Source organism: Trachypithecus francoisi, unplaced genomic scaffold (genome assembly GCF_009764315.1).
Source record: "Trachypithecus francoisi isolate TF-2019V2 unplaced genomic scaffold, Tfra_2.0 Lachesis_group5, whole genome shotgun sequence".
NCBI lineage: Eukaryota > Metazoa > Chordata > Mammalia > Primates > Cercopithecidae > Trachypithecus > Trachypithecus francoisi.
In genome coordinates this window covers 142,247,997-142,265,394 of record NW_022681470.1, presented here as the reverse complement: position 1 = coordinate 142,265,394, position 17,398 = coordinate 142,247,997, and the positions used below count along the sequence as shown (strand labels likewise).

The 17,398-nt window shown below is 50.9% G+C and overlaps 1 protein-coding gene and 1 long non-coding RNA gene across 11 annotated transcripts in view; one reads left to right on the top strand and one right to left on the bottom strand.

Moving 5' to 3' along the window:
* Positions 1-17,398, top strand: part of ARHGEF18 (Rho/Rac guanine nucleotide exchange factor 18) — a 130,472-nt gene that overhangs the window by 94,138 nt on the left and 18,936 nt on the right. For all 10 annotated transcript variants that reach the window (XM_033199181.1, XM_033199184.1, XM_033199180.1 and 7 more), the window contains 7 exons: positions 2,130-2,268; positions 3,442-3,554; positions 3,701-3,841; positions 6,257-6,507; positions 9,100-9,225; positions 12,573-12,690; positions 16,075-16,323. In XM_033199181.1, the coding sequence (XP_033055072.1) occupies positions 2,130-2,268; positions 3,442-3,554; positions 3,701-3,841; positions 6,257-6,507; positions 9,100-9,225; positions 12,573-12,690; positions 16,075-16,323 (1,137 nt within the window). The remainder of the gene's footprint in view (positions 1-2,129; positions 2,269-3,441; positions 3,555-3,700; positions 3,842-6,256; positions 6,508-9,099; positions 9,226-12,572; positions 12,691-16,074; positions 16,324-17,398) is intronic.
* On the bottom strand, positions 15,548-16,063 carry LOC117076118. The gene is made up of 3 exons (XR_004434240.1): positions 15,981-16,063; positions 15,854-15,939; positions 15,548-15,623 (listed from the first exon to the last, which is right to left on the bottom strand). It is a non-coding gene; the product is annotated as an uncharacterized LOC117076118 (long non-coding RNA).

Below are 17,398 nucleotides of genomic sequence, written 5' to 3'. Positions count from 1 at the left end.
GACTACAGGTGTGCGCCACTGTGCCCAGCTAATTTTTTATTTTGTGTAGAAACGGGGTCTTGCTATGTTTCCCAGGCTGGTTTTGAACTCTTGGCTTCAAATGATCCTTCCACCTCTAGCTTCCAAAGTGCTAGGATTACAGGCATGAGCCACCACGCCCAGCCCAGATTTCTTTTTAATGCTACTCTTTACCTGGACAGAGCTTGAAGATACAATTTTATAAAATGTAAGAATAAACTAGCCAAGTAGCCCATCTCAACTACACTTGTCAAATAGGAGGGGAAAACTGAACCTAATGAATGATAGTTGAGCTTTATTTATTTTATTTTGTTTTTGTTTTATTTTATTTTATTTTATTTTATTTTATTTTATTTTTGAGGCAGAGTCTCACTCTGTCGCCCAGGCTGGAGTGCAGTGGCACGATCTCCACTCACTGCAACCTCTGCCTCTCGGGTTCAAGCAATTCTCTGCCTCAGCCTCCTGAGTAGCTGGGATTACAGGTATCTGCCACCACACCCTTCTAATTTTTGTATTATTATTATTATTATTTAGTAGAGACGGGGTTTCACCATCTTGGTCAGGCTGGTCTTAAACTCCTGACCTTGTGATCCACCCACCTTGACCTCCCAAAGTGCTGGGATTACAGGCGTGAGCCACTGTGCCTGACCATAGTTGAGCTTTATTAAGAGTTGCATCTTGGGAGGCCCAAAGCAGGAGGACCACTTGAAGCCAGGAGTTCAAGACCAGCCTGGGCAACATAGTGAGACCCCATCTCTCTACAAGAAAATATTTTTTGTTTTTGTTTTTGTTTTTGTTTTTTGAGACGGAGTCTCGCTCTGTCGCCCAGGCTGGAGTGCAGTGGCCGGATCTCAGCTCACTGCATGCTCCGCCTCCCGGGTTTAGGCCATTCTCCTGCCTCAGCCTCCCGAGTAGCTGGGACTACAGGCGCCTGCCACCTCGCCTGGCTAGTTTTTTGTATATTTTAGTAGAGATGGGGTTTCACCGTGTTAGCCAGGATGGTCTCGATCTCCTGACCTCGTGATCCGCCCGTCTCGGCCTCCCAAAGTGCTGGGATTACAGGCTTGAGCCACCGCGCCCGGCCAAGAAAATATTTTTAAATTATACAGCACACCTATAATCCCAGCTACTCAGGAGACTGAGGCAGAAGGATTGCTTGAGCCTAGGAGTTTAAGGCTGCAGTAAGCTGTGGTCGGCCACTGCACTCCAGCCTGAGCTAGAGTCAGACTGTCTCTAAAAATAATAATAATTAATTAAAAGAGTTGCGTCTTTCCGTGAGTAGGTGAGCTTATCCGCGGGCACATGTATCCTATGATCTGAACCCTTAAATTAATGAACAGGTGGGTGTAGACAACTGTTCGCAGCCCCTGTTGATGTTGGATTGGTTTATAATCACGGCATGGAACAGAAGCGGAGCCTTAGGTCCGCTTCGACGGTAGAATTCTATTCGAGTCCTGATGACCAGGGGCGGCTAAACACCGTGTCCTGCCATCTCTGGGTCTTAGAGTCACCCTAACATCTGATCTCAGATTAATTATCATCATGTGCGAGGTTTTGGCATGAAGCGCACCAGGCGCACAGTTTCATGATCTTAGACTATTTACAGCAAACTGAAACAGCTCACTTGGTTTTTACACCCTGCAAAGACCAAGGGAGAGCCTAGAGGGTTTTTTTTTTTTCCTATTTTATTCTATCAAAGCAGCAAATACTGTGCAATTTCCACAGTAAATGGTCACAGTGGGGACCAATATCCTGCCCTCCAGACCCGCTGCTTCAGCCAATACAGCAAGGGAAGACGCAGCTCTGTTTTCTAGAAGGATCCCACCGAGGCATAAAATCGGCGCAGCCCAGCCTGGCACCGCGCGCGAACATGGGGAATGCTCACTCCAAAAGCGGGGACAGGCACGGCACGCTCCCCGGCCGCCCCGAGCTGTCTTTTTACGGCTCTTTCCCCAGGAAATGGAGAGAGAACGTCTTCTTGGATAACGAGCTGCTGACCTCCAAGATCCTGTCCGTGCTGCGGCCGCAGTCGGAGCGGGGCTTCCGCGCGGGCGACCTCCACTACCCGACCCACTTTCTCAGCACCAACTCTGTCCTTGCCTCTGTCACAGCCTCACTCAAGGAGAACCCCCGGGGCACCCTCCTGTCCGATGGCAGCCCGGCCCTGTCCAGGAATGTCGGTATGACGGTCTCTCAGAAAGGGGGTCCCCAGCCAACACCGAGCCCGGCTGGCCCTGGGATGCAACTCGGGTAAGCCAGAGTCCCCTCTCTGCTCTGCCCTCGGGTGGGTGGCGTTCCCTGGGGAGCTGTTGACAGCCTCTCCAGAGGGAGACCCCGACTTAGATCTGTGTGAATCCACACGGCAGCCCCTGTGCCAAGCAGAGAAATTCCCATTAACGCTTGCTTCCGGGATCCACGCCTCTTTGCAAAAACGATGTGTCCCGGGGTGTATTCGATGTGACCCGGGGTGTATTCGATGTGTCCCAGGGTGTGTTCAACCCCTGGTGGAGCCAGTTTGCCTAGTGGCCTCAAGGGATCCTTGGACTTGCTCCTTAGGCCAGGCTCCTTACTCAAGGTGATGCTCAAAGTCCTGCTGGGTGTGTGTGGCGGCGGCGTCCCATTATCTGTGCCTTACCTCGTTTTATAGCACTTCAAAGTGGTTCCCTTGATAATGCCTGCAGCGGTGTCCGAGTACAAAGTGATGCTAGAAGCTGATATGTTTGTGGTGGCTATTCCATGAGTTCATGGGAAAGGAAATAGATTACCTTTTTCCTCTGAGTAAGGACTGCACTCCCACCCTTGACCATGAAGCCATCTCCACTTAACTCCTGGTAGACAGGATCCTAGGGGCCCCAAGTGGGCTCCAGTGGTCTGTCAAGGACGCTGCAATCCACACCCCATTAGAATGTAACTAAACATTGAAGGAAGTTACTATGGGAGAAATCCTGATGTGACATTGACAGATAATCTCCCCCGCCTCCGGCTTTTTTTTTTCTATAGACAGTCTCACTCTGTCGCCTAGGCTGGAGTTCAGTGGCGCAATCTCAGCTCACTGCAACCTCCACTCCAGGATTCAAGTGATTCGCCTGCCTCAGCCTCCCAAGTAGCTGGGATTACAGGCACCTGCCACCACACCCGGCTAATTTTTGTATTTTTAGTAGAGACGGGGTTTTGCCATGTTGGGCGAGCTGGTCTCGAACTCCTAACCTCAGGTGATCTGCCTGACTTCGGCCTCCCAAAGTCTGGGATTACAGGCATGAGACACCGCACCTGGCAAATCTCCCAATGTTAAAAAAATGACCTGTAGACAAAAAGTTGAGACTTCTGTGAAAACCTGGAGAGTTCTCAGAGAGTATGGAATCGGATGTGCGTGTGTGTTTAATTCACTTTTCTAAAACAATTGTTTTTATTGTTTGCACTCAGACCAATCACAGGAGAGATGGATGAAGCCGATTCTGTGTTTTTAAAACTTAAGCAGACAGCAGATGACTCTCTGTCCCTCACAACTTCGAACGCCGAGTCCATTTTTGTAGAAGGTATGGTCATCTCCACTCTCTCGCGGCAGCCACACAGTCCCTGTCCCTCCTGGGAAGAGCTGGGGCCCGTGTCAGCACATCCACCAGAGGGAATCCGGGTGACATGGCTCTGGGCCCCCAGCAGCCGCCCCTCGCTCTTCCCTCAGATCCCTACGCCGCCTCTCTGAGGAGTGAGATTGAGTCAGACGGCCACGAGTTTGAAGCTGAGTCCTGGAGCCTCGCCGTGGACCCGGCCTATGCCAGGAAGCAAAAGAAGGAGGTGATGAAGAGACAAGATGTCCTTTACGGTGAGGGGGCCACAGCCCTGTGGCGCCACGCCGGCCCTCCACGCTCTTCTCTGCTCCTTCCCTCCTCCCTTCCTTTCTTCCTTCCTTATCTTTGTCTTTCTCTCTTTCCCTCTTTTGTTCGTTCTCTCTTTATTTTTTTTCTTTTTTGAGACAGAGTCTCTCTCTATTGCCCAGGCTGGAGTACAGTGGGACAATCAGAGCTCACTGCAGCCTCGACCTGGGCTCAAGCAATCCTCCCACCTCAGCCTCCGCAGTAGCTGGGACCACACTGCACCTGGCGAATTTTTTTATTTTCTGTAGAGACGGGGGTCTCACCATGTTGCCCAGGCTGGTCTCAATCTGCTGAGCTCAAGTGACCCGCCCGCCTGGGCCTTCCAAAGTATTGGGATTATAAGCGTGAGCCACAGTGCCTGGTCTCCCTCTTTCTCTCTCCTCCCTTGGTGCAGCCCTTCCTCCCATGCCAAGGTAGAGACGGTCGGAGAGGATTTTGTTAGAATACGTCCCTGTGGACGCATCTGGCTGAAAGCCCAGATCCATCTTCTTCTTCCCTTGTTTTGTGCTATCTCAGCCTGTATAGGCAGCTCTCATAGAACACCATATACAGGGTGGCTTAGAAGCCACAGAAGTTTATTGCTCACAGTTCTTGAGGCTGGGGCGTCTGAGATCAAGGCAGCGGCAGACTTAGTGTCCATGGAGGCCCCATTTCCTGGCTTCCTGATGGTGGCATCTGGCTGTGTCCTCACAAGGTCTTCCTGGTCTTTCTCAGGTCCTTTTTTTTTTTTTTTTTTTTTTTTTTGAGACAGGGTCTCACTCTGTCACCCAGGCTGGATGCAGTGATGCCATCTTAGCTCACTGCAGCCTCCACCTCCCAGGTTTAAGCGATTGTCCTGCCTCAGCCCCTGAGTAGCTGGGATGACAGTGCCTACTACCATGCCCGGCTAATTTCTTTTTTTTTGAGATGGAGTCTCACTCTGTCGCCCAGGCCGGAGTGCAGTGGTTCCATCTCGGCTCACTGCAACCTCCACCTCCCAGGTTCAAGCAATTCTCCTGCCTCAGCCTCCCGAGTAGCTGGGATTATAGGTGCCCGCCGCTGTGCCCGGCTAATTTTTGTATTTTTAGTAGAGACAGTGTTTCACCATGTTGGCCAGGCTGGTCTCGAACTCCTGACCTCATGATCTGCCCACCTCAGCCTCCCAAAATGCTAGGATTACAGGCATCAGCCACCATGCCTGGCCATGCCCAGCTAATTTTTTTATTTTTTGGTAGAGACAGGGTTTCGCTGTGTTGGCCAGGCTGGTCTCCAACTCCTGACCTCAAGTGATCTGCTCACCTCGGCCTCCCAGAGTGCTGGGATTACAGGCGTGAGCCATCACCCCCAGTCTTCAGGTCCTTTTCCTAAGGGCGCTAGTCCCCCCATGAGGTTCTCTCCCCTTCTGACCTCATCACTTTCCAAGGGCCACACCTCCTGATACTATCACCTTGGGGGTTCGAATTTCAACATACGAATTTTGGCGGACACAAACATCTTGTTCATTGCAGTCTAGGTCTGGTCAGGGACACACACAGATGTGACGTGAGTTTTTTTTTTTTTTTTTTTTTTGAGACAGAGTCTCGCTCTATCACCCAGGCTGGAGTGCAGTGGCCGGATCTCAGCTCACTGCAAGCTCTGCCTCCCGGGTTCACGCCATTCTCCTGCCTCAGCCTCCTGAGTAGCTGGGACTACAGGGGCCCGCCACCTCGCCTGGCTAGTTTTTTGTATTTTTTAGTAGAGACGGGGTTTCACCTGGTTAGCCAGGATGGTCTCGATCTCCTGACCTCGTGATCCGCCCGTCTCGGCCTCCCAAAGTGCTGGGATTTTGGCTTGAGCCACCGCGCCCGGCCCGACGTGTGAGTTTTGACATTCACAGGAGTGTTCCTCAGAACACTCTTCTTTCTAAAAACAGACTTGATAGCTGGGCCTGGTGGTGCGCACCTGTAATCCCAGCTACTTGGGAGGCTGAGGCAGGAGAATCGCTTGAACCCAGGAGGCGGACATTGTGGTGAGCTGAGACTGTGCCACTACACTCCAGCCTGGGTGACAGAGCAAGACTCCATCTCAAAAAAAAAACAAAAAACAAAAAACCAAAAACCACACAGACTTAAAATGTTGTCCGTTGGGTTGACACTGGGCCCAAAACCCTCCTGTGATGGGGAGGTCCCAGGGCCGTCTCCTTCCCCTGCTCCTTTAGGCTGGGACCCCCTGCAGCACGCTAAACCCTGGACGCCCTGGAAGTAGGAAAGACCCCAAAGGCACAAGGTCTTAGGCAGAGAACTCTCAGAAGCCAGTTCAGCACGTGAAGGGCAGGCAGCACCCACGACTGCCCAGCGGGGCCGTGGAGCCAGCGTGGCTAAGTCCTGCCGTCCGTGTCCCTGCAGAGCTGATGCAGACGGAGGTGCACCACGTGCGGACTCTCAAGATCATGCTGAAGGTGTACTCCAGGGCCCTGCAGGAGGAGTTGCAGTTCAGCAGCAAGGCCATTGGCCGCCTCTTCCCATGTGCTGACGACCTGCTGGAGACACACAGCCATTTCCTCGCTCGGCTCAAGGAGCGCCGCCAGGAGTCCCTGGAGGAGGGCAGCGACCGGAATTATGTCATCCAGAAAATCGGCGACCTCCTGGTTCAGCAGGTGGGTGCAGCCATGTTCATCTCAACAGTCTTCAAAGCCTCTGCCCTGTCTCTGTTCCTTTCTTCTTTTTTTCTGAGATAGCGTCTTGCTGTGTCACCCAGGCTGGAGTGCAGTGGTGCAGTTACAGCTCAATGCAGCCTCAACCTCCCAGGCTCAGGTGATCCTCCCACCTCAGCCTCCCAAGTTGCAGGGACTACAGCTGTGCACCACCATGGTCAGCTAATTTTTTATTTTTTGTAGAGATGGGGTCTCACTATATGGCCCAGGCTGGTCTTGAACTCCTGAGCTCAAGTGATCCTTCTGCCTCAGCCTTCCAAGTAGCCAGGACTCCAGGGAACACCACTCCTGGCTAATTTTTTATTTTTTGTAGATATGGGGTCTCGCTTTGTTGCCCAGGCTGGTCTCAAATTCCTGGCCTCAAGCGATCCTCCCTCCTCGGCCTCCCAAAGTGCAGAGATCACAGGCATGAGCCATTGTGCCAGTCTGTTCCTTTGAATAATAAAACGAGAGTGGCTCCTATTTGTTGAGTACCTGCTCCCCTGAGAACACACAGCTCTGGGCCCCTGATAGCGATGCCTGCAATTCATATTCTAGAAACACAGAGGCCTTAATTAGCCGGCGTCCCTGGCTGAACACTATTCGGTGTTACATTCTTCTATTCTATGCTCGTTTGGTTGGTTGGTTTTTGTTTTTTGGTTCAAATCACTTATGCTTTCAACCGTTCAAAGTATGCCTGTTGACTGAGTGCAGTGGCCCACACCTGTAATCCCAGCGCTTTGGGAGGCCAAGCAGGTGAATTGCTCGAGCCTAGGAGTTCCAGACCAGCCTGGGCAACATAGCAAGACCCCATGTCTACAAAACATGAAAATAAATTGGCCAGCTGTGGTGGCGTATAGCTGTAGTCCCAGCTACTCAGGAGGCTGAGGTGGGAGGATTGCTTGAGCATGGGAGGTCAAGGCTGCAGTGAGCTGTGATCATGCCACTGCCCTCCAGCCTGGGCAACAGAGCAAGACCCCATATCAGGGGGGATGGGGGAAGCAGGGAAGCATACCTGTGGACCAGCACCATCCATGGTAGTGGTATTAACCCCAAACGATCACCCTAGGCCAAGATTTACCCAGGGGAGCTGTGCCCCTCGTGTGACCTCAAACTATTTGCTCAAAGCATCCTGGGCCAACTAATTAGAAGAACACTCCTTTTGCTCTTTAAGGTTTTTTTTTTTGAGATGAAGTCTCGCCCTGTTGTCCAGGCTGGAGTGCAGTGGTGTGATGTCGGCTCACTGCAACCTCCACCTCCCAGGTTCAAGCAATTCTCATGCCTCAGCCTCCCGAGTAGCTGGGATTACAGGTGCCCACCACCACACCTGGCTAATTTTTTTGTATTTTTAGTAAAGACAGGGTTTCACCATGTTGGCCAGGCTGGTCTCGAACTCTTGACCTCAAGTGATCCGCCTGCCTCAGTCTCCCAAACTGCTGGGATTACGTGTGTGAGCCACTGCGCCCAGCCTACTTTTTATGTTTCTAACGTCCTTTGGCTGACATTTACTTTTTTTCTCGGCTCTCAGGAAGTTTTACAGCATCTGTGATGTAGCAAAGCCCCGAAGCAGGTTTTTTTATTTTACCTTTTTGACACCTTGTGATTAGACGCCCCAAACTGAAGCATTTCTCTGTTTGAGGACGTATTAGAAAGTAGAGCTGCAGCCGGGCTCTGTGGCTCACACCTGTAACCCCAAAACTTTGGGAGGCTGAGGGAGGTGGATCGCTTGAGGTTATGAGTTCAAGGCTAGCCTGACCAACATGGTGAAACACTATCTCTACTAAAAAAAAAAAATTTAAAAATTAGCTGGATGTGGTGGCAGTACCTGTAATCCCCAACTACTCAGGAGGCTGTGACAGGAGACTTGCTCAAACCCGTGAGGCGAAGGTTGCAGTGGGCTGAGATCGCACGAAAATGGAATTGTAAATAAATCTAATATTTATTTTAGCAGAGTCAGATGAATTAGATGAAAATACGCTTTGGCTGGCCAGGCACGGTGGCTTACGCCTATAATCCCAGCACTTTGGGAAGCCGAGGTGGGCAGATCAAGAGGTCAGGAGTTCGAGACCAGCCTGACCAACATGGTGAAACCTGGTCTCTACTAAAAATATAAAAATTAGCCGGGCATGGTGGTGCACACCTGTAATCTCAGCTACTCAGGAGGCTGAGGCAAGAGAATCACTTGACCCCGGAAGGTGGAGGTTGCAGTGAGCCAAGATCACGCCACTGCACCCCAGCCTGGGCAACAGAGCGAGACTCCGTCTAAAAACGAATTAGCCGGGTGTGGTGGTGGCACCTGTAATCCCAGCTACTCAGTAGGCTACAGCAGGAGCATCGCTTGAACCCAGGAGGTGGAGGTTGCAGTGAGCTGAGATCGTGCCACTGCACTTCAGCCTGAGCCACAGAGCAAGATGCTGTCTCTAAAAAATAATAATAATAATAAAATGGAATTGCAAATAAATTGATATTTATTTTAGCAGAGTCAGACGAATTAGATGAAAATATACTTTGGCAGTTTTCGTGTTTAATTAACATTTCTGTTCTTTTGTCTATTAGTTTTCAGGTGAAAATGGGGAGAGAATGAAAGAAAAGTATGGTGTGTTTTGTAGTGGCCACAATGAAGCTGTTAGTCATTACAAGTTGCTGCTTCAGCAAAACAAGAAATTTCAAAACTTGATCAAGGTAAAAACAATTTTTTTTTTTAAATCAAAAACTTATATTCTGGCCGGGCTCAGGGCCTTACGCCTGTAATCCCAGCACTTTGGGAGACCAAGGCGGGCCGATCACGAGGTCAGGAGATCGAGACCGTCCTGGCCAACATGGTGAAACCCCATCTCTATTAAAATACAAAAAATTAGCCGGGCGTGGTGGCACGCATCTGTAATCCCAGCTACTTGGGAGGCTGAGGCAGAGGAATCGCTTAAACCTAGGAAGCGAAGGTTGCAGTGAGCCGAGATCATGCCACTGCATTCCAGCCTGGTGACAGAGCAAGACTCCGTCTCAAAAACAAAAAACAAAAAACTTATATTCTTCACTGTCGAGTTTTTCCACAGAATTGTAGAGTCTTGGGACTTGGGAATTATAAGGCATTTGTTATGTAGCGGTGATTTTCAAGGTTTGGTTTGGGTTTTAACCACAACTCCATTCAGAACACATCAGTGAAATCTTACGTAGAATCCTGAGATGTAAAATAAAGCAGGCCAGATGCAATGCCTCATGCCTGTAAATCCAGCACTTCTGGAGGCCAAGGCGGGAGGATCGCTTGAGGCCAGGAGTTTGAGACCAGCCTGGGCAACATAGCAAGATCCTGTCTCTACAAAAAATTTAAAAATTAGCCAGGCATGTTGGTGCACACCTGTAACCCTAGCTACTCCAGCAGCTAAGGAGGGAAAATCAGTTGAGCTCAGGAGTTTCAAACCAGCCTGGGCAACATAGCAAGATCCCATCTCTATTATATAAAATACATAACTATACACATACACATCTTAACAAAATCAATCAAAGAAAGCATATGTAGACTTTGTCGCTTGCCAGGCCACAGTGGGCCTCAGACATCCCTGCAGCTCTCAGCATGGTTCCTGCTGACCATCGCGGTGTCATCACTGTTTGGATGACACAAAGGATTGTTTGAAGGGGCTGCCCTGCCCCAGGAACTGGCCCTCCAGAGCCAGCCTGTTTTGCCTTGGGGATGCTGTCTGTCTTAAGGAGGGTTATTCCAGCTGGGTGCGGTGGCTCACACCTGTAATCCCTGTAACTTTGGGAGGCCAAGGCGGGCAGATCACCTGAAGTCAGGATTTTGATACCAGTCTACCCAACATGACAAAATCCCGTCTTTACTAAAAATATAAAAAATTAGCCAGGCGTGGTAACGCGCGCCTGTAATCCCACCCCCTTGGGAGGCTGAAGCAGGACTTGAACCCAGGAGGCAGAGGTTGCAGTGAGCCGAGATCACACCACTGCACTCCAGCCTGGGGAACAAGAGTGAAATTCTGTCTCAAAAAAATACAAAATAAAAAAAGGAGGGTTACTCCAAGCCTTTGTCCCCTTGCTGGTCTGTGTTCGCCCCCGGAGCCTGTAGATGGATCTTCCTGCCTCCTTTGTGTGAGCGTGGGTAGGTGCTCGAAGCCCAGCCAGAGTCAGCCAAGTCAAGGGAGACCCCACCTCCCGCATCCTAGAAACCGCACTTGGATGATGGCTAGTTGGTTCTATCAACATTCACCTCTTTAGAGGCCCTAACACCGCTGATTCCACAAGAGCTGCATCACCTGTGGCCTGGCCAGGACTTGATTCTGCAGTGGCATTCTACACCCAGTGGTCCAAAGTTAGGAGTGACATGCATTTAAACTTCATTGTGTTATAGGATAGTTGGGAAAGGGAGAGGATCGTTTTGGAGCCACAGTTCCTTGAAGCCAGGAGGGGGATTCCAGTGAAGCCTCCGTGATGGACTCTTGCAAATCCCAGCGGCTCTGGGTCTCTTCAGTGGCTCTTTGCAAGTGCTGGCATCCCTAAAATGTATACAAGAGCAGCGGGAGCAAACAAGCAGAAAATGTGCTGTGCTCCCGAGAGGGCGTCAGGTGACTGCTTTTGGTTCTTAGCCAGAGGTAAGCATCAGAAAGCACCCAGGCTGGGTGCAGTGGCTCATGCTTGGAATCCCAGCACTTTTTGGGGAGGCCAAGGCGGGCGGATCACTTGAGCCCAGGAGTTTGAGACCAGCCTGAGGAATATGGCGAAACCTCATCTCTACTAAAACTACAAAAATTAGCCAGGTGTGGTGGCACACGCCTGTAATCCTAGCTACTCGGAGGCTGAGACAGGAGAATCGCTTAAACTCAGGAGGCGGAGGTTGCAGTGAGCCAATATCGCACCCAGGGACCCAATCGAAAGGCACATGCCCACTCTAGTTCTGGAGGGTTCCAGCAGTCATGGGTTAGGGGGTGTGTGTTCATTTGTACATCGTGTTTGTGGACAGCTTGACAGATGATTTCCATGTCGACCCCCTGGCTGATTCTCATTTCTTTTTTTAGAGTCAGGTCTTGCTCTGTCGCCCAGACTGGAGTGCAGTGGCTCAATAAAGCCTCAAACTCCTGGGCTCAAGCAAACCCTCCTGTCTCTGCTTCATGAGTAGTTGGGACTACAGGAGTGTGCTACCATGCCCACCTCATATTTTAACTTTTTGTAGAGATGAGGTCTTGCTGTGTTGCCCAGGCTGGTCTCAAACTCCTGGTCTCCAGCATTCCTCCTGCCTTGGCCTCCGAAAGTGCTGGGATTACAGGCATGAACCACCACACCTGGCCTTTGGTGGCCTTTGTGTATACAGCAGGTGATCCCTGCTTTCAGATATCTGGTGTCTCTCTCCTCCAGAGTGGCAAAGGAAAGGTCCTGGTGAGCTGAGAAAGGAAGGAGTCCCCAGCCTTGGCAGCCAATTGTTGACTAATTCGGCAGGAGCCGAGATGTTAATGTGGGATCTGGCTGTCCGTTTCCGAGATGTTAATGCAGGATCTTGCTGTCCATTTCCGAGATACTAATGCAGGCCCTTGCTGTCCATTTCCGAGATGTTAATGCGGGGATCTGGCTGTCCCTTTCCGAGACGTTAATGCGGGATCTGGCTTTCCATTTCCGAGATGTTAATGCGGGCTCTTGCTGTCTGTTTCCGAGATGTTAATGCGGGATCTGGCTGTCCATTTCCGAGATGTTAATGCGGGATCTGGCTTTCCATTTCCGAGATGTTAATGCGGGCTCTTGCTGTCTGTTTCCGAGATGTTAATGCGGGATCTGGCTGTCCATTTCCGAGGTGTTAATGCGGGATCTGGCTTTCCATTTCCGAGATGTTAATGTGAGATCTGGCTGTCCGTTTCTGAGATGTTAATGCGGGATCTGGCTATCCGTTTCCGAGATGTTAATATGGGATGTTGCTTTCCATTTCCGAGATGTTAATGCGGGATCTGGCTTTCCATTTCCGAGATTTTAATGCGGGCTCTTGCTGTCCATTTCCGAGATGTTAATGCGGGATCTTGCTTTCTGTTTCCTAGAAAATTGGCAACTTCTCCATTGTGCGGCGGCTTGGTGTGCAGGAGTGCATTCTCCTGGTAACACAGCGCATAACCAAATACCCAGTGCTGGTGGAGCGCATCATCCAGAACACGGAAGGTAGGCCTTCTCCCCACTGCCCCGCCCGCCTGTGCTGTTGCAGCACAGGGCTCTCACTGTGCACCCACTCCCTATTTAGCAGCAGACTGGATAAATGCCCTTGGGAATCCACTTTGCTGGGTGCTGGGGTTCCTTTTTTTTTTTTTTTTCTTTTTTGAGACGGAATCTTGCTCTGTCACCCAGGCTGGAGTGCAGTGGCCAGATCTCAGCTCACTGCAAGCTCCACCTCCCAGGTTTACGCCATTCTGCCTCAGCCTCCCGAGTAGCTGGGACTTATAGGCGCCCGCCACTGCTCCTGGCTAGTTTTTTGTATTTTTGAGTGGAGACGGGGTTTCACCATGTTAGCCAGGATGGTCTCGATCTCCTGACCTCGTGATCCACCCGTCTCGGCCTCCCAAAGTGCTGGGATTACAGGCTTGAGCCACCGCGCCCGGCCTTTTTTTTTTTTTTAGAGAGACAAAGTCTCACTCTGTTGCCCAGGCTGGAGTGTAGTGGTGAAATCATAGTTCATTGCAGCCTCCAACTCCGGGGCTCAAGTGATCCTCCTACCTCAGCCTCCCAAGCACCTGGGACTACACGCCACTACACCCAGTTAATTAGAAAAAAATTTTTTTTTTTTCTTTAGAGATGGGGTCTCGCTGTATTGCCCGGGCTATTCTGGAACTCCTGGGTTCAAGTGGTCCTCCCGCCTCGGTCTCTCCAAAGTGCTGGGATTACAGACATGAGCCATCACATCTGGCCTGGGTTTTGTTTTGTTTTGTTTTGTTTTGAGACAGAGTCTCAGTCTGTCCCCCAGGCTGCAGTGCAGTGGCACCATCTCAGCTCACTGCCATCTCCGCTTCCCAGGTTCAAGCGATTCTCCTGCCTCAGCCTCCTGAGTAGCTGGGGTTACAGGCACCAGCCACCACATCTAGCTAATTTTGGTATTTGTAGTAGAGATGGGGATTCACCATGTTGGTCAGGCTGGTCTTAAACTTCTGACCTCAAATGATCCGCCCACCTTGGCCTCCCAAAGTGCTAGGATTACAGGTGTGAGCCACCATACCGTACCCAGCCTGGCTTGGCCTGGGGTTTTTGATGCAAGAAAGATGGGATGGTCAACACCATGAAAGCAGGAGCCAGGTTTTCTTTGCCAACTGTGTCCCCCAGCCCCTAGCACAGGCTGGGCCAGCGCAGGCCCTCAGTGTCAGTGTCTGTGGAAAGGATGAATGGATGGAGATGGTGCCCTGGTGGTTCCGACAGACCCAGACATGGCCTCTGTGTCACTTGCCCAGGGCTGAGCAAGGAATGTGCCTGGAGCCAGGGAGGCAGAGAAGGGCGGGCAGTCCAGCCAGGAGTTCTGGGAGCCAGGGAGGCAGAGAAGGGCGGGCAGTCCAGCCAGGGGTTCTGGGAGCCAGGGCCATGGTGACCATAGCTCTCGCTTCACCAGTGAATTCAGGCTGTGAGAGGATGAACAAGTTTCCCCGCTATAAAAGCTACATCCTTGGAGTGGGAGGAGCCAGATCCCAGTCACAACAGGAGGTGGAGGGAGTCTTTTCATTTTTTTAATTAATTAATTTATTTATTTATTTATTTTAAGACGGAGTTTCACTCTTATTGCCCAGGCTAGAGTGCAGTGGCACAATCTCGGCTCACCACAACCTCCACCTCCCGGGTTCAAGTGGTTCTCCTGCCTCAGCCTCCCGAGTAGCTGGGATTACAGGCATGCACCACCACACCCGGCTAATTTTTGTATTTTTGGTTGAGACGAGGTTTCTCCATGTTGGTCAGGCTGGTCTTGAACTCCCGACCTCAGGTGATCCGCCCACCTCAGCCTCCCAGAGTGCTGGGGTTACAGGTATGAGCCACCACGCCCAGCTGGGAGTCTTTTATGAAGGGATTGGGACAGAGGAGAGTGTGTTTACCAGGCAGTAGATGGCAGAGCTAGTCGTGGCAGTTTTGCCACTTGAATTGCACCTTAGCTTCTGCATTTGATAGAACCTATACCTGGATAAAAACTAAACTCTGAGCCAGGCATGGTGGCTCATGCCTGTAATCCCAGCACTTTGGGAGGCTGAGGCAGGCAGAGCACTTGAGGTCACGAGTTTGAGACCAGCCTGGCCAACACAGTGAAACCCTGTCTCTACTAAAAATACCAAAAAAAGTAGTTGGGGGTGGTGATGGGTGCCTGTAATCCCAACTACTCGGGAGACTGAGGCAGGAGAATCGCTTGAACCTGGGAGACAGGTTGCAGTGAGCTGAGATTGTACTCCAGCCTGGATGACAGAGCCAGACTCCGTCCCCCTCCCCTCCACCAAAACCAAAAAACTAAACTCTGAGGTGTTACATTTATTTTGAAGAAGTATTTGCATCTCGGGAGATTATAGTTGGGAAGTGATCTTGAGGGTCTTCTGAGTGGTGGCCTTGGAGAACACACCTCATAGATCGCACACGCCCATAGTGTGTCCACACACCTCATAGATCCCACACACGCATACATAGTGTGTCCACACGCCTCATAGATCCCACACACCCATACATAGTGTGTCCACACACCTCATAGATCCCACACACCCATACATAGTGAGTCCACACACCTCATAGATCCCACACACCCATACATAGTGTGTCCACACACCTCATAGATCCCACACACCCATACATAGTGTGTCCACACACCTCATAGATCCCACACACCCATACATAGTGAGTCCACACACCTCATAGATCCCACACACCCATACATACTGTGTCCACACACCTCATAGATCGTACACACCCATACATAGTGAGTCCACACACCTCATAGATCCCACACACCCATACATAGTCCACACACCTCATAGATCCCACACACCCATACATAGTCCACACACCTCATAGATCCCACACACCCATACATAGTGTGTCCACACGCCTCATAGATCCCACACACCCATAGTGCGTCCACACACCTCATAGATCCCACACACCCATAGTGTGTCCACACACCTCATAGATCCCACACACCCATAGTGTGTCCACACGCCTCATAGATCCCACACACCCATAGTGTGTCCACACGCCTCATAGATCCCACACACCCATAGTGCGTCCACACGCCTCATAGATCCCACACACCCATACATAGTCCACACACCTCATAGATCCCACACACCCATACATAGTGAGTGCGTCCACACACCTCATAGATCCCACACACCCATACATAGTGAGTGCGTCCACACACCTCATAGATCCCACACTGCCATATATACTGTGTCCACACACCTCATAGATCCCACACACCCATAGTGAGTGTGTCCACACACCTCATAGATCCCACACGCCCATACATAGTGAGTGTGTCCACTTCTGTTGTGTTAAAGTGGAAAAGAAAGACGCTAACTCTGCTATGTGTGGCAGCTGGCACTGAGGACTACGAAGACCTGACCCAGGCCCTGAACCTCATTAAAGATATCATCTCACAAGTGGACGCCAAGGTCAGCGAGTTTGAGAAGGGCCAGCGCCTCAGGGAGATCGCAGGGAAGATGGACCTGAAGTCCTCCGGCAAATTCAAGAACGGGCTCACCTTCCGCAAGGAAGACATGCTTCAGCGGCAGCTTCACCTGGAGGGCATGCTCTGCTGGAAGACCACATCAGGGCGCTTGAAAGGTAAAGGCCTGCCCCTGGCCACCTCCAGTGGGTGCCATCTTGGACCAGTGGGCACTGTCTTAGATTAGTGGCACCATCTTGTATCAGTGGGTACCATCTTGGAGAGGTGGTAACCATCTCGAAGTGGTGGGTACTCTCTTGATTGGTGGCACTATCCTGTTATCAGTGGGTACCGTTTTGGAGTGTTGGTTGCCATTTTTTATTGGTGGGTGCCATGTTGGATTGGTGGCACTAAATTGGATTGTTGGGTGCTGTCTTGGGTTGGTAGCACCATCTTGGGAGTTGTGGGTGCTATCTTAGAACTGGGTGCCATGTTGGATCAGTGGACATCATCTTGGATTGGTGGGTGCCATATTGGATTAGCAGCACCATCTTGGAGTGGTGGCACCATATTGGATTGGTGGGTGCAATCTTGGATCAGTAGCACTATCTTGGGAGTTGTGGGCACCCTCTTAGAGTGGTGGGTGCCATCTTGGATTGGTCGTACAGTCTTGGGAATGGTAGTACCATCTTGGATCAGTGGCACCATCTTGGGGGGTGCCCTCTTGAATCAGTGGGCACCATTTGGGTTGGTGGGTGCCATCTTGGATTGGTGGCACGGTTTTGGGAATGATGGCACCATCTTGGATCAGTGGGTGCCATCTTGGATTGGTGGCATGGTTTTGGGAATGATGGCACCATCTTGGATCAGTGGGTGCCATCTTGGATTAGTGGCATAGTCTTGGAAATAATGACATCATCCTGGATCGGTGAATACCATCTTGGATCAATGGGCACCATCTTGGAATGGTGGCATCATCTTGATCAGTGGGCTCCATTTTGATTGGTGGGTGCCATCTCAGATCAGTGACATGGTCTTGGGAGTGATGGTACCATCTTTGATTGGTGGGTGCCATCTCAGACTGGTGGCATCATCTCGGATCGGTGGGTGCCCTCTTACATCGGCGGGCACCATCTTGGTTTGCTGGGTGTCAACTGACACAGAACCACTGAAGTCTGGCTACTTCATAGCTGAAGGGAGGTTATGAGCTGAGTCAGGATGAGCGAGACAGCTGGGGTGTAGCATAAAAGAGGT